Here is a 17477-nt window from a genome sequence, read left to right on the forward strand (position 1 = left end):
GAGTTCCGGCTTCGGCCTCCGCCGCTGCCGCCGCCGCCGCTTTTACAGCCGCCGACCGCGCCGCTATCGCCGCGGCTTGTTATTCCTAAAATGGCGCCGCTAGACCTGGACAAGTATGTGGAGATAGCGCGGCTGTGCAAGTACCTGCCAGAGAACGACCTGAAGGTGAGCCCTGCCGGGGCGGGAGCGCTGCTTACAGGCTCGCCCCTTCCGGCTGTGGGGCGCCCGCCGGCCCGCCCTTCCTCTCTCCATGGGACCCCCGCCGGGTATCCCGTCTCTCTGCGGTGGAGGGCCCGCCCCGATGCCATGCGACCCAGTCCGACCCGGCGTCACGCCAAGGGTTGGGGGAACCAAGTCCCCCAAATGCTGTCCCAGTTGCCTCAGTGGGTATCCCAAGGGATTTCGCGGCCTCTACCCCAGGGTCGCCCCTTTTGGCCTTCGGGCTGCCCCAGAACCCGTAGCTGCAACAGCTTTGCTTAGAAGACTCAGCTTTCCACCCCATCCCGGGATCTCCGGCAGTCGCTGCCGAGCCCCCGCGGCAGTGCCCTCGGGATGGGGTCGTCCCCGTTGGAGGTGACAGGAGCTCAGAGTGGCCGGCGTCTGACAGGAGATGCCACCGGCTCTTGCAACGCGGCCCCAGTGTGTTTCTGAGGAAGGGGTCTCTGAGGAAGGGGAAGGCGGTGGGTCCGAGTGGTTTGGTACTGACGAGAGCGAATGTCAGGTCGTCCCTCTTCTCTGCTACTCCTCCAACTCCTCCAAATTGCCTTTTAGGACCGTGGGTTTTCTTCTGCTAATTCAGAGGTGAACCGGTTTCTGAGTATTTTGTTGAGCTTACTGAAGTGGAGAAATTAGTTGGTTTTTAATAAATACAAATACTTGCTTTCCCCTTAACTCCTTCTTAACTCAAGATTTGGTTTTCTAAAGAAGATGAGTTCCTTGTTGCCCTTGAGTACAAGTAAATTTATGTATGGGTAAAGGAATGCGTTTGATACATTGCTTTTCTTTGTTTTTTTGTTTTGTTTTGTTTTGTTTTGTTTTGTTTTTTTGAGACGGAGTTTCGCTCGTTACCCAGGCTGGAGTGCAATGGCGCGATCTCGGCTCACCGCAACCTCCGCCTCCTGGGTTCAGGCAATTCTACTGCCTCAGCCTCCTGAGTAGCTGGGATTACAGGCACCCGCCACCGTGCCCAGCTAATTTGTTGTATTTTTAGTAGAGACGGGGTTTCACCATGTTGACCAGGATGGTCTCGATCTCTTAACCTCGTGATCCACCCGCCTCGGCCTCCCAAAGTGCTGGGATTACAGGCGTGAGCCACCGTGCCCGGCTGATACACTGCTTTTCTTTTCAATTTTTTATTTTATTTTTCTTTGAGACGGAGTCTCTGCCGCCCAGGCTGAAGTGCAGTGGCGTGATCTCAGCTCACTGCAGCCTCTGCCTCTCGGGTTCAAGCGATTCTCCTGCCTCAGCCTCCTGAGCAGCTGGGATTACAGGCACATGCCTCCACGGCTGGCTAATTTTTGTATTTTTAGTAGAGATGGCGTTTCACCATGTTGGCCAGGCTGGTCTTGAACTCCTGACGTCGTGATCTGCCCGCCTCGGCCTCCCAAAGTGCCGGGATTACAGATGTGAGCCACTGCGCCTGGCCATTATTACTATTTTTTATTGAAACAGTCTCACTCTGTCATCCAGGCTGGAGTGCAGTGGCGCGATCTTGGCTCACTGCACTTCTTCCTCCTGGGTTCGAGTGATTCTCCTGCCTCAGCCTCCCGAGTAGGATTACAGGCACGTGCCCTGACACCCGGCTGTTTTTTTTTTTTTTTTTTTGAGACGGAGTTTCGCTCTTGTTATCCAGGCTGGAGTGCAATGGCACGATCTCAGCTCACCGAAACCTCCGCCTCCTGGGTTCAGGCATTTCTCCTGCCTCAGCCTCCTGAGTAGCTGGGATTACAGGCACGCGCCCCCATGCCCAGCTAATTTTTTTTGTATTTTTAGTAGAGACAGGGTTTCACCATGTTGACCAGAATGGTCTCGATCTCTTGACCTCGTGATCCACCCGCCTTGACCTCCCAAAGTGCTGGGATTACAGGCGTGAGCCACCGCGCCTGGCCCCTGTTTTGTATTTTTAGTAGAGACGGGTTTTCGCCAGGCTGGTCTCGAACTCCTGACCTCAACTGGTCCGCCCACCTCAACTTCCCAAAGGGCTGGGATTACAGACGTGAACCCCTGCACCCGTCCTAGGTATGCTGCTTTTTTGAAAAGTGTTTATGCATTTGCTGAAACCAGTGCTTAAGTTTCTAGCAGTGCTTATCAGCTTGTGCTAGTTATTTATCTTACTCAGTGTATTCTTCAAGAAATATGTTACTGTGGGTTTTGTTTTGTTTGTTTCTTCTTTGGTACAGGAAGTTGATACTTAACATCAGTCAACAAGTATATAAAGTTTGAGGCCACACGTGCTATTGTGTGAATGTAACTGAATTGTACTTATATGTTAATTTTATGAGGCATATTATAGGGGAGTCATTGTGCATTCTCCCATTTTTTTTTTTTTTTTTTGAGACGGAGTCTCGCTCTTGTTACCCAGGCTGGAGTGCAATGGCGCGATCTCGGCTCACCGCAACCTCCGCCTCCTGGGTTCAGGCAATTCTCCTGCCTCAGCCTCCTGAGTAGCTGGGATTACAGGCACGCGCCACCGTGCCCAGCTAATTTTTTTGTATTAGTAGAGACGGGGTTTCACAACGTTGACCAGGATGGTCTCGATCTCTCGACCTCGTGATCCACCCGCCTCGGCCTCCCAAAGTGCTGGGATTACAGGCTTGAGCCACCGCGCCTGGCCTTAAAGAGGTTTTTCTGTTTTTTTTTTTTTTTTTTTTTTTTTTTTTTTTTTTTTGAGACGGAGTCTCGCTCTTGTTACCCAGGCTGGAGTGCAATGGCGTGATCTCTGCTCACCGCAACCTCCGCCTCCTGGGTTCAGACAATTCTCCTGCCTCAGCCTCCTGAGTAGCTGGGATTACAGGCACGCGCCACCATGCCCAGCTAATTTTTTGTATTTTTAGTAGAGACGGGGTTTCACCATGTTGACCAGGATGGTCTCGATCTCTTAACCTCGTGATCCACCCGCCTCGGCCTCCCAAAGTGCTGGGATTACAGGCGTGAGCCACCACGCCCGGCGCATTCTCCCATTTTTAATAGGATAATTTAAAATAAGGATAGAGCTTTCGTTAGTAGCAATGTAGCATACATACTCATCAGTCCTTCAGACATTTGTTTTGTGGCTTCTTTCTGCTATGTGTGTTTCTTTTTTTTTTTTTTTTTGGAATAAGAATACAACTAGCATTGGGATCCAATTCATGGAAAACTAACCAGACCTCTTAGTAGCATTATTAATCCTGTAGGTGAGGTTGACTATTGCATGTCAGTGAATTGATGTGGAATTCTTTCTTTTTATTTATCATGTGTAAAGCTTTTTTAAACTTTGTGTTTATGATAAATAATTTTTTTTTTTTTTTTTTTTTTTATGAAAACGTGTCTCAGGCATGGCATAATCCCAGCACTTTGGGAGGCCAAGGTGGGTGGATCATTTGAGGTCAGGAGTTTGAAACCGGCCTGACCGACATGGGAAACCCCATCTCTACTAAAAAATGCAAAAATTAGCCGGGCGTGGTGGTGGGTGCCTGTAATCCCAGCTACCTGGGAGGCTGAGGCAGGGTGAATTGTTTGAACCCAGGAAGTGGAGGTTGCAGTGAGCAGAGATTACACCACAATACTCTAGCCTGGGTGACAGAGTGAGACTCTGTCTCAAAAAAAAAAAAAAAAAAAGAGAGAAATTGGGCACTGAAATCATTTGAAAGATAATCTGGCTAGGTGCGATATCTCATGCTGGTAATCTCGGCACTTTGGGTAGCTGAGGCAGGTGATCACTTGAGGTCAGGAGCTCGAGACCAGTCTGGCCAACATAGTGAAACCCAGTCTGTACTAAAAATACAAAAACAAGCTGCGGGTGGTGGAGGGTGCCTGTAATCCTAGCTACTTGGGAGGCTGAGGCGGGAGAATCGCTTGAACAGGGGAGGCGGAGGCTGCAGTGACCCAAGATCAAGCCACCGTGCTCCAGCCTGTGTGACAGAGGGACACTCCATCTCAGAAAAAAAAAGAATCTGTTGGACTTCTTTGGACCTCTTACTTTGATAAACATTAGATTTCCTTCTTACCTTAACGAAATAATAGTTTTTAGACCATTTTATTTCCTATTGAACACAACTGCATTATACTTTGCTTGCATTTGTTTTTCTTTTTTTCTTAAAAATTTTTATTTTTTATTTTTATTTTTTGAGAGACAGGGTCTCACTCTGTCATTCATGCTGTAGTGTGGTGGCACAATCATGGCTCACCGCAGCCTTGACCTCCTGGGCTGAGGCAGTCCTCCCACCTTAGCTTCCTCAGTAGCTGGGACCACAGGCATGTGCCACCATGCCCAGCTAATTTTTATTTATTTTTTTTGGTAGAGACAGGGTCTTACTATGTTACCCAAGAGAGTCTTGAACTCCTGGGCTCAAGGGAACCTCCCACCTCACTTTCCAAAATGCTGAGATAACAGGCATGAACCACTGTACCCAGTCTATATCTATTCTTCATAAACTTAAAAAAGTATATTTTGGGCAATCAAGACAAAAAATCATTCTGAATTTTTCTTTATAAGTAGAGACTTTTCTTCTGCCTTGGAAATGTTTTTATCAGATTAATTTGCTTATGTTGCTCATCTCTGGTGTATTTAAAGAAATTTAATTTTGCTTCTGTTTCTTGGCATGAAGCACAACCTAAAATTAGGCAGGCCAAGAAATATGCCAGGAATATTTTTTCTGAGGCTATAAAGGCAAAAAAAAAAAAAAAAGATTCTATTAAGAAGAAAAGAAATCATTGAGGCCACTTAATGAACATGATGGAAAAGATTTGTTCTGGTAGAAAATCTTTTTCTACCAGACAGAAATTTACCTGTGTTTTAAATTGATTAGAAGATGGAGATACTAGATCAAATAATGAATGCATAGGATGTTCTAGAACTAATCACAATTTTTGTTTTGCTACGTTGGAAATGGTCACATCACTACTGGGTCAAATCTACATAACTTTGTTTGTTTGTGTTTTTGAGTTGGAGACTTGCTTCGTTGCTCAGGCTGGAGTGCAGGTGCACGTTCTCAGCTCATTGCAACCTCCACCTCCCGGATTCAAGCGATTCTCCTGCCTCAGCCTCCTGAGTAGCTGGGATTACAAGCACCTGCCACCATCTCCACTAAGTTTTGTATTTTTAGTAGAGACGGGATTTCACCATGTTTGCCAGACTGGGCTTGAACTCGGTGATCCACCCTTCTTAGCCTCCCAAAATGCTGAGATTGCAGGTGTGAACCACTGTGCCCAGCATACATAACTGTTTTGAAGGAATAAGAATGGCATATGTGAAAGTGAATGGACCACAGTATAACCTTTCTTATAAAGAGCTCACGTGATTTTATCCACAGGAAAGATTTCAGAGAGATTAATAAAAGGTACAGATTCCGGCCGGGCGCGGTGGCTCAAGCCTGTAATCCCAGCACTTTGGGAGGCCGAGGCGGGTGGATCACGAGGTCAAGAGATCGAGACCATCCTGGTCAACATGGTGAAACCCCGTCTCTACTAAAAATACAAAAAATTAGCTGGGCATGGTGGTGTGTGCCTGTAATCCCAGCTACTCAGGAGGCTGAGGCAGGAGAATTGCCTGAACCCAGGAGGCAGAGGTTGCGGTGAGCCGAGATCGTGCCATTGCACTCCAGCCTGGGTAACAAGAGCGAAACTCCGTCTCAAAAAAAAAAAAAAGGTACAGATTCCATACCTGGCCAAGAGGAAGAATGAATGATAAGGCAGGTTTACTGAATACCTATACTTAAGTATTAATATTTTTGGGGAGGAGGGGTTCTATAACTTGGAGATTGTTTACTCTCTTGTACAGTTCTTAAGGGTGACATGTTTACCTGAGTTTTTTTTTTTTTTCCCCGAGACTGAGTCTCGCCCTATTGCCCAGGCTGGAGTGCAGCGGTGCCATCTTGGCTCACTGCAATCTCCGCCTCCCAGGTTCAGGTGATTCTCCTCAGCCTCCTAAGTAGCTGGGATTACAGGTGCCTGCTACCACGTCTGGCTAATTTTTGTATTTTTAGTAGAGATGGGATTTTACTGTGTTGGCTAGGCTGGTCTCAAACTCCTGACCTCAAACGATCCGCTTGCCTCAGCCTCCCAAGGTGCTGGGATTACAGGCATGAGCTACCATGCTTGGCCGAGTTGTTTGGTGGTTTTGCATTGAATTTTTCTTCAGGTACACTGAGGACAGCTGAACACGGTACAACAGTTAGGGACACACCATGGCTTTGTATGAGGTTAGAAGAGTGTTTCCTATGTTTGTAAGACCCTTTCTTATATCTTGTCTGTCCTTATGGCCACATTTCATTTGTCTTTTTTGCCATAGAATTATATTCTCCTTTGTCTTAAGAAAATAGTGTTATAACAATGTTCTCCAATAGAAATATCATGCTCACAAATGTAAGCTTCAAATTTTCTAGTGGCCATTAATTAATTAATTTATTGTCTTGAGACAGTGTCTCACTTTGTTTCCCAGGATGGAGTACACTAGTGCAGACATGGCTCACTGCAGCCTCAAACTCTTGAGCCCAGGTGATCCTCCTGCCTCATCCACCTGAGTAGCTAGGACTTTAGGCATGTACCACCATGCTTGGCTAATTTTTTACATTTTTTTGTAGAGTCGGAGTCATGCTTTGTTACCCAGGCTGGTCTCTAACTCCTGGCCTGAAGTAGTCCTACCACTTAGTCCTCCCAAAGTGCTGGGATTGCAGATGTGAGGTACTGTGACTGGCCCACATTTTAAAAAATATAAAAACAGGCTAGGCGCGGTGGCTGACGCCTGTAATCCCAGCACTTTGGGAGGCCAGGCAGGTGGATCACCTGAGGTCAGGAGTTCGAGACCAGCCTGGCCAACATGGCAAAACCCCAATTCTACTAAAAATATAAAAATTAGCCGGGTGCACGCCTGTAATCTCAGCTACTCTGGAGGCTGAGGCAGGAGAATCACTCGAACCCTGGGTGGCGGAGGTTGCAGTGAGCTGAGATCATGCCACTGCACTCCAACCTGGGTGGCAGAGCGAGACTCTGTCTCAAAAAAAAAAAAATTATATAGTACAAATACTAAATCATTTAATACTCCTAACACCGTGAATTGAGTACTAATATTTGCCCCATTTTACAGATAGGTAACCGAAGATGACACAGATTTAGTAACTTTCCATAGTCATACAGCTAGTAAGTAAGTGAAGCTTGGTGGGATTCAGACCTAGGGAATCTGGCTTCCTAGATAGTCTACAACTGTCATTTAAGCTTCTTTTATAGAACACCTGGTATGCTCTCTATTACCTCCCTTTTGAGCTCTAGCCCAGGTGCCACTTCCTCTATGCACGGCTCCTAGGTTCCACAGTCAGAATTTATTAACAATAATTAGAATTTGCATAGCCACTTATAGTTTTGAGAGCCCCTTCATGTTCATTCTGTCATTTACACAGTCTTTGTGATAGGCAGAACAGATATCAGGGCCAGGACTTGGTAGGGTTCAAGTGATTTTTGCCATAGTGCCTCAACAGAGTACATATCTGAGTTTATTTGCTGTTTTAAAATAAATTCCCGTTTTAGGTCGGGCGTGGTGGCTCATGCCTGTAATCCCAGCTCTTTGGGAGGCTGAGGCGGGTGGATCACCTAAGGTCAGGAGTTCGAGACTAGCCTGGCCAACATTGTGAAACCTCATCTCAAAAAATAAATATATAAAATTCCTGTTCTTCTCTTTCTACACTGACATTGCTTTGCCCCATAGCATTTTATTGCCCCATTTTACCACTTAGAGTGTTCTGTCTTTTATGATAGCAAATATATCTATCTCCATTATTAAACTGGAAGCTTCTTGAAGGCCAGATTCATTCCTTGTTTTTGTTTGTTTGTTTGTTTTTGTTTTTGAGATGGAGTCTCTGTCCAGGCTGGAGTGCAGTGGTATGATCTCAGCTTACTGCAACCTGTGCCCTGCCCTAGGTTCAAGCTATTCTCCCGTGTCAGCCTCCCGAGTAGCTGGGATTACAGGTGCACACCACCACACCTGGCTAATTTTTGTGTATGTATGTGTATATATATGTATATTTGGTAGGGATGGGGTTTCACCATATTGGCCAGACTAGTCTCGAGCTTCTGGCCTCAAGCGATCCACCCACCTCGGCCTCCCAAGGTGCTGGGATTACAGGCGTGAGCCTCTGTCCTTGGCCATTCCTTGTTTGTATTTTCTACAATTTTAGGACACTCCCGTTATATGTGATAATCAGTAAAAGTTTATTGACTCAAACTGTATACTGTTTTATGACAAATACTTGTTTACACTTGTTTCTTCTCTTCTTTTTTTTTTTTGGGATAAGGTCTCAGTCTGTTGCCCAGGCTGGAGTGCAGTGGTACAATCATAGCTCACTGCAACCTCAAACTCCTGGGCTCAATTGATCCTTCTGCCTCAGCCTCCAAAGTAGCTGGGGGTACAGTTGCGCAATAGTGCAGCTCAGCTAGTTAAAAAAAAAAAAAATTTAAGGGATAGCATCTTGCTATGCTGTCTAGGCTGGTCCCAAATGCTTCAAGTAATTCTTGTACCTTGGCTTCTGAAAATGCTGAGATTACAGGTGTGAGCCACTGTGCCCAGCCAACAAATATTTCTTTAAAGATTCCTTGTGTTAAGTACTGTTCCCTGTTGGTGTCAGGGGTAGAATCAGATACTTATGTCTTTGAGGGGCTTTCAATATAGTAAGGGAGATAAAGAGGTAAACAAAGGCTGTAATAGACGCTGCCCAGGGTGTTGGCAAACAGAAGAAGCAGTAGGTAACTTTGGAGCCAGAGATGGTTTCATAAAGGAGCAATTAGGCTGAGCAGAGTTCAGCCTTCTGAAAATGAGAAGGAAAGAACATGCAAGCAGAATAAATACCATGTGCAATAGCATAGGGTAATCTGCAAGAATGTGGCTGGTTTGGGGAACTTGAAGTGGTTTAGTGTGGCTGGAGGTGGTGTTGGAAAGAAAGATGCCAAATCAGGGCCAGGCGTGGTGGCTCACACCTGTAATCCCAGCACTTTGGGAGACCGAGGTGGGTGGATCACGAGGTCAAGAGATCGAGACCATCCTGGTCAATATGGTGAAACCCCGTCTCTACTAAAAATACAAAAATTGGCTGGGCATGGTGGCGCATGCCTGTAGTCCCAACTACTCGGGAGGCTGAGGCAGAAGAATTGCCTGCACCCAAGAGGTTGCAGTGATCTAAGATCCAGCCTGGGTAACAAGAGCAAAACTCTGTCTCAAAAAAAAAAAAAAAGAAAGATGCCAAATCATAAAAGAGGCTGTTATACTTAGATCATTATCTTTTAGGTGGTACATGAACGCTTTGAAATGTTTTTATATTTTAGAGAAAAATTATACTTTGATTTGTGATACTGTTTAAAATGTAGCTAACTAAAAATAAAAGTAGATTCAAAGAATTACAGGGATACACTGTTGTATATGGTAGGAATATGGCAAAATCATGAAAATGGTATTTGGTGTTTGGGAAACATTGCTATAGACAGAAGAATACTCTTGAGGAATTTTAAGAAGGACAATGACAGTAGGCTTTTGAAATGTTTATTCTAGCAGTACTGGGGACCATGGATTGAAATGGGCCAAAAATGTCAAAGAAGCAGTAGGCCAGGTGATAAGAGAGTCTGAGATGAGGCAATAATTGATTGTTGTGTTGGAAATGAGGAAAGTATAGTGGCACCTGTTGACAGATTAGGTCTAGGTTATGAGGAAGAGAGTTTAGTGTAATTTCTTAGTTTCTGGCCAGGATTACTTAGTACCATAACTAGATTAAGGAATGCAGGAAATTTGGTTTGGGCCAGGTTAAGTTTGAGATGCTTTCAAGCTAAGATATTGAAATAGAGGTGTCCAGAATACTCTTGGATACTTAGGTCACTTAGATAACAACTACTTGACTGCCAAAGGTTCTCTAAACACTGATCTCATAATATTAAACTCAGGAGAAAGATCTAGTAGACCAGTTGTTCTCAACTGCGGACAATTTTGCCCCCCCAAGGGATTTTTGGCAGTGTCTAGAGACATTCTTGGTTGTTACAGCTGGGGCAAGGGAGGGCTAGGAAGTTGCTATTGGGTATCTAGTAGGTGTAGATGTCAGAGATGTTGCTGAACATCCACAAGACAGCAAACAGTGCCCTACAATGAAGAATCAGTAGTTAGTGCCATGGTTGAGAAACTCTGATCCGGCCTGAGGATACAGATACTACTTTCTGGATCGTAAGGGTGCAAATATCATTGTCATTCCGGATTCCTAACTTCTTATTTCCAGTGATCTGTATGATAGTAGAGACTTTATGTAAGGGCTGTGTGAAATATAATGTTAGCTAGGTATTTATTGAGTTAGTTAGCTAGTTGAGATGAGGTTTTGCTATGCTGCCCATGCTAGTCTTGAGCTCTGGGCCTCCAGCCATCTTCCTGCCTTGGCCTCCCAAAATCCTGATATTACAGGTGTGAGACACCACACCTGGCTGTGAGTTATTTATTTATTCATTTATTTAGAGATGGAATCTTGCTCTTGTTGCCCAGGCTGGAGTGCAATGGTGTGATACCGGCTCAGTGCAACCATCACCTCCCAGGTTCAAGTGATTCTCCTGCTTCAGCCTCCCAAGTAGCTGGGATTACAGGCATGCACTACCATGCCTGGCTAATTTTTGTATTTTTCATAGAGACAGGGTTTCACCATGTTGGCCAGGATGGTCTCCATCTCTTGACCTTGTGATTCACCCGCATTGGCCTCCCAAAGTGTTGGGATTACAGGCATGAGCTGCTGTGCCCAGCCAAGGCTGTGCTCTTTGAGGCCCCTGTGTGTGTAATTGGTTGACTCACATAGGGTTTATAGTGAGGTTTCATAGACTTCTTATTTTTGTGTGTGTGTGATAGCAATTTGTAAGCTACTGCCAAACTAGAGATGAGAAGCAATAGTTTTGGCTTAGAGGCATAGCTCTCTAAATTCTCAGTTGGGATCAGCAGACATGGCAGGCAGTCACAGGAAGCAGCTGTAATTTTACTCTAGTTAGCGTGCCTGGGCCCTGGTTGAAGGCTGCTGCTAGGTAGCTTACATGTGTTCTGCAGACACTCAGCCTTTGAGATTGAGAGTTTCACAGTGATGTTCTTCAGTTCATAGTCCACTGTTACTTTCAGGCTAGCACATAGCGTATGGGATAGCAACCAGGGATGACTTGAAGTTTAGGCGGTCTTAGAAGCTAGGAGAACCAGTCACATGTCAGTGAAAATTCTGGCATATTGAAATATGAGAACCATGGGTCCCTCAGAAATCTGTTTTGTGATTAGTTTCTTTTTTTTTTTTCGAGACAGAGTCTCACTTTGTCACCCAGGCTGGAGTGCAATGGTGCTATATCGGCTCACTGCAACCTCTGCGACCTGGGTTCAAGCAATTCTCCTGCCTCAGCCTCCCGAGTAGCTGGGACTACAGGCACATGCCACTGCTCTCAGCTAATTTTTGTATGTTTAGTAGAGACAGGATTTCACCATGTTGGCCAGGATGGTCTTGATCTCTTGACCTCGTGATCCACCTGCCTCTGCCTCCCAAAATGCTGGGATTGCAGGCATGAGCCACTATGCCTAGCTATGATTAGTTTCAAAATGTTAAATAATTCACTTTGTTCCAAAAGGGTTATAGCATGGTTTATAAAGATGCATTTGGTATAGCAAGATAAATTACAGTCAAATAAGAAAAAGGAGACAGAAGATAAAGATAGGAAACCAAAATGGAGCCAGCAGTAAAAGAAAGAATAGTGTGTAAAATAAAAACTGTGATGACCAGGTTACTTCTTAGAGATTAGGCCCTAAGCCTTCTAGCAGCCTATGGAAAGTTGGAAGCTGATCATTCTGAACATACTCAGTCTGTGAGATGATAAAAACAAAGAAGTTTCTCAGGGAAATCACTTCTATTCCTGATAGAGGGAGCAGAGAAACGTTCCTCCCCTGGGTCCTACTTGAAGCCTATTGTTTAATCATGGTATTCTGTGTACCTTATTTGCAGGCTACACAGTGACAAGCTCTGTAGAGGATGGTTTCCTGTAATGTCTCTCACTACAGATTGATGGCATGATATAAAGTGTAATTTGGGAAAAAGCAATTGAAAAAGGTGGGCAGTATAATGTAGGGTGAGTACAGACTCTCTAGAGGATAGTTTGGCTTAATTCAGGGTGGAGTTTACAGTCTTTTTTTGTTTGCATAATATTTTAGTAATTGATCTTTATAGGGGTTTACCTAGTGGAGCCCCCAAGTTTACAGGTAGCAGACAATTTCCTAATGGTGGGCAAGCTGAGAGGTCAATATTGTAGGAAATAGAGAACTTTTCTCTCCAAGAGGTGTGTTATGGAAAGAATGAAAGATGAGCTTCTGGCTGGATGCAGTGGCTTGGACCTAATCCCAGTGCTTTGGAAGTCCAAGGTGGGAGGATCACTTGAGGAGACCAGCCTGGGCAACATAGCGAGACTCCATTTCTACAAAAAAAAAAAAAAAAAAAAATAGCTGGATGTGGTGGTGCATACCTGTAGTCCTAGCTACTTGGGTGGCTGAGGCTAGAAGATCACTTGACCCCAGGAGATCCAGACTGCAATGAGCTATGATTGGGCCACTGCACTCCAGCCTGGTGAACAGTGAGACCCTGTCTCAAAAAAAAAAAAAAGATCACCAGATAGAGTGTGCTCTGTCGCCCATGGTGATCACAGCTCACTGTAGCTTCAACCTCCTAGACTCAGGCAATCCTCCCACCTCAAGTCTCTTGAGTAGCTGGGTCTATGGGTACATGCCACTGTGCTCAGCTAATTTTTTTTTTTTGAGATGGAGTCTCGCTCTTGTTGCCCAGGCTGGAGTGAACTGGCACAATCTTGGCTTACCACAACCTCTGCCTCTCAGGTTCAAGCTATTCTCCTGCCTCAGCCTCCTCAGTAGCTGGGATTACAGGCATGCACCACCAAGCCTGCCCAATTTTTGTATTTTTAGTAGAGACGGGGTTTCTTTGTGTTGGTCAGGTGGGTCTCCAACTCCTTACCTCAGGAGATCTGCCCACCTTGGCCTCCCAAAGTGCTGTGATTACAGGCGTGAGCAACCGCGCCTGGCTGCTAATTTTTAAATTTTTTTTTGTAGAGATGAGGTTTCACTATGTTGCCCAGGCTGGTCTCAAATTCCTGGACTCAAGCAATCTGCCTGCCTCCCAAAGTGTTGGAATTACTGGTGTGAGCCATCACACTCAGCCAGACCTTTTCTTAAAAGATGTGAAATCTGAAAGGGAGGAGTGTAGATGGGCCTAGTGACTGACAGCATGAAGGCCTTATAGGGAACTGACTTGGAAACAAAACAGAAAATGCTTCCCACTCTTGCACAGATTATGGGAAAGCACTTCTACAAGAACCTTAGTGGTAGTGGAATTCTTTGAGAATGTTTGGTGAGGTTACATGAAAAAATATTACAGATATTAATTGAGCAAAGCATTATACCCAAAGAAGGTAGGTAAGGCACTATGATAGGTACTTAAAAGCATCATTATATTGTTTAAAAATTATATACTATTAGAAAAAAATTTTGAAGTATTAATTGCTTTTAGATAACCTAAAAATAGCAGCGCTGTGGCCAGGTATGGTGGCTCGCTCACACCTGTAATCCCAGCACTTTGGGAGGCCAAGGTGGGTGGATTACCTAAGGTCAGGAGTTTGAGACCAGCCTGGCCAATGTGGTGAAACCCCCGTCTCCACTAAAAATACAAAAATTAGCTGGATGTGGTGGTGGATGCCTGTAATCCCAGCTACTCGGGAGGCTGAGGCAGGAGAATCTCTTGAACCTGGGAGGTGGAGGTTGCAGTAAGCCAAGATCATGCCATTTTACTCCAGCCTGGACAATAAGAATGAAACTTAATTAAATAAATAAATTAATTAAATTAAATTAAAAATTATATTCATGGTCCCCCACCCTCCAAACCAAACCTAAACAAATCAAAACCATCTGCTTTTCAAAGAAATAGTTGATAAGCCAGATTTCATTAAAATTAAAAACTTTTACTTTGTGAAAGACCCTGTCAAGAGAATGAAAAGGTGATCCATATACTGGGAAAAAATATTTGCAATAGACATATCTGATAAAGTATTGTTATCCAAAATATACAGATAACTTTTTTTTTTTTTTTTTTTGAGATGGAGTTTTGCTCTTGTTGCCCAGGCTGGAATGCAATGGTGCGATCTCGGCTCACCACAACCTCTGCCTTCTGGGTTCAAGCGATTCTCCTGCCTCACCTTCCCAAGTAGCTGGGGTTACAGGCATGCACCACCATGCACAGCTAATTTTGTATTTTTAGTAGAGTTAGGGTTTTTCTATGTGGGTCAGGCTGGTCTCAAACTCCCGACCTTAGATGATCTGCCTGCCTCGGCCTCCCAAAGTGTTGGGATTGCAGGCGTGAGCCACCGCGCCCAGCCTACAGAGAAGTCTTAAAACTCAGTAAGAAGGTGAACAATCCGATTAAAAAATGGGCAAAAGGAAATTACTGTCAGATCATGCCAGTATTTCAGAATGGTTGTGCTAAATTACATTCTCATCACCTAGGTGTGAAAGTGGAAGGCACATCACAATGTGTTTTCCTCAGTTCTCATAATCTTGCATGGACATGAACATGGACATAGTAAAATGGAATTTCCAGATTATAAGCAATGGAAGATAGAAGGGACAACATTAGAAACTGTCCAGAAGCAGCTGGCTGCAGGAAGGCTAAGGGATACAGGGGTCCTCAATGAAGCTTGGAGATGCGTGGGTGGCTTTGCAAACAATGTTTTCTTTGTTGATGCATTACTACAAAGATTCAAGTGGGGATTTGCTGCCATTGTGGTAGCTGTACGAGCTGAATATTACCTGGAGTCCCAGAATCAAGATAAGAAATCTGAAGATAGTACCCGGACGTATCATAGTGGTTTCTTAACTTTCTTTTTTTTTTTTTTTTTTTTTTAATAAAGACGGGGTTTCACCATGTTGGTCAGGCAGGTCTTGAACTCCCGCCCTCAGGTGATCCGCCCGCCTTGGCCTCCAAAGTACTTGGATTACAGGCGTGAGCCACTACGCCCGGCCTTAACTTTCTAAAATAAGATTTCTTCACTGTAGTCTACTCGCCTGGTTTGTCTCTTAAAGAATATTAGTAAGATTGGTCGGGCATGGTGGCTCACGCCTGTAATCCCAGCACTTTGGGAGGCCAAGGTGGGTGGACCACAGGGTCAGAAGTTCGACAGTAGCCTGGCCGATATGGTGTTACTTCATTTCTACTAAAAATACAAACATTAGCCAGTTGTGGTGGTGAATGCCTGTAATCCTAGCTACTCAGGATGTTAAGGCGGGAGAATCGCTTGAACCCAGGAGACAGAGGTTACAGGGAGCCAAGATCATCCCACTGCACTCCAGCCTGGGCGACAGCAAGACTACATCTTAAAAAAAAAAAAAAAAGTATTAGTAAGATTTGGCTGCCACGGTGGCTCATGCCTATAATCCCAACACTTTGGGAGGCTGAGGTGGGCAGATCATGAGATCAAGAGATAGAGACCATCCTGGCTAACATGATGAAATCCCATCTGTACTAAAAACACAAAAAATTAGCTGGGCATGGTGGCATGTGCCTATAGTCCCAGCTACTCAGGATGCTGAGGCAGGAGAATTCTCAAACATGGGAGGTAGAGGTTGCAGTGAGCTGAGATTGTGCCACTGCACTTTAGCCTGGGTGACAGAACGAGACTGTGTCTCAAAAAAAAAAAAGAATATTAGTAAGATTTAATAAAATAAATATATATATGCCAAAAAAATGGACAAAAGACACCTCATCAAAGAAGATACAGTAATGATAAATAAGCATATGAAAAGATGCTCTACCTGCTGTGTCATGGGGGAAATGCAAAGTGAAACAACCATGAAATACCGCTGTATACCTATTAGAATAGCCAAAATCCAGAACACTGACAGTACCAATGCTGATGAAGATATGGAGCAACAAGAATTCTCATTCATTGCTGGTGGGAATGCAAAATGGTACAGCCACTTTGGAAGACAGTTTGGCGGTTTCTTACAAAACTAAATATACTGTTACCATATAATTCAGCAGTCCTGCTCCTTGATATTTACCCAAATGAGTTGTAAACTTAAATCCATACGAAAACCTATACATAGATTTTTATAGCCACTTTATTCCTAATTGCCAAAACTTAGAAGGAACCAAGATGTTCTTCACTAGGTGGATTAACAAGCTGTAATACACCCAGACAATGAAATATTATGCAGTGCTAAGAGGAAATGAGCTATCAAGCCATAAAAAGACATGGAAGAACCTTAAATGCATATTACTAAATGAAAGAAGACAACCTGAAAAGGCTATATACATATGATTCCAACTGTATGACATTTTGGGAAAGGCAAAACTATAGAGACAGTGAAAAGATCACTGGTTTTCAGAGGTTGGAGGGAGGTGAGTTTGAATAGGTAAAACTATTCTGTATGATACTATAATGGTAGGTACATGTCATTATACAGTTTTCAAAACTCATAGAATATACAATAGGAATGACCTTAACATAAACAAACTGTGGCCTTTGGATGATAATGATGTCAGGGTATGCTCATCATTTGTAGCATGTATCACCGAGGTGTGAGATGTTGATGAGGGGGAGGCTGTCTGGGAGGAGGGGTAGGGGTAAATGGGAAGTCTGTACATTTTTCTTTTTTTTTTTTTTTTTTCTCTTTTTATGGAGAATGAGGTCCCTCTTTATTGCCCAAGCAGGTCTTGAACTCCTGGACTCAAGCGATCCTCCTGCCTCTGCCTCCCTGAGTGCTGGAATTACAGGCATGAGCCACTGTGCCCAGCAAGGGAACTCTGTACTTTATGCTTAATTTTGCTGTGAAGCTAACACTGCTCTGAAAAATAAAGTCTATTTACAGGGGTAAAAAAACACAATAAAAAATCTACTTTCCCTGAACTTGTAACTATCTCAGTAAAGATTATTTCCAGACTTCTAATTGTTTAAGCCAGAAACTCCCAAGTCATCTTTGATTCTTTACTTTCTCTTAACACTCTGTATCCAGTTGGTCATAAATGTAGCAGATGCTACATTCAGATAACATCTGGAATTTATTTTCCCTATTTTCTACTTTTACTACCCTGTCCAAGCCAGTTAACTTTTACCTAGATTATTATAGAAGACACTTAACTGATCTCGCTACTTACTCCTTTGTCCCCATTCCAACCCCAGCCCAGCCTCCCCTCCACCACCATCAATCCAATTTCTTTTTTCTTGTTTTTTGAGAAAGGGTCTCACTC

General features: G+C 44.2%; 1 protein-coding gene across 1 annotated transcript in view; it reads left to right on the top strand.

The window, feature by feature from the left end:
- The window catches only part of PPP6C (protein phosphatase 6 catalytic subunit), a 43926-nt gene continuing 26449 nt past the window's right edge, over positions 1-17477 (top strand). The window contains exon 1 of the mRNA XM_012458147.2: positions 1-165. Coding sequence (XP_012313570.1) covers positions 91-165 — 75 coding nt within the window. The 5' untranslated portion in view covers positions 1-90. The remainder of the gene's footprint in view (positions 166-17477) is intronic.

Source organism: Aotus nancymaae, unplaced genomic scaffold (assembly GCF_030222135.1).
Source record: "Aotus nancymaae isolate 86718 unplaced genomic scaffold, 86718_ANA_hifiasm-v0.15.2.pri h1tg000003l, whole genome shotgun sequence".
Taxonomy (NCBI): domain Eukaryota; kingdom Metazoa; phylum Chordata; class Mammalia; order Primates; family Aotidae; genus Aotus; species Aotus nancymaae.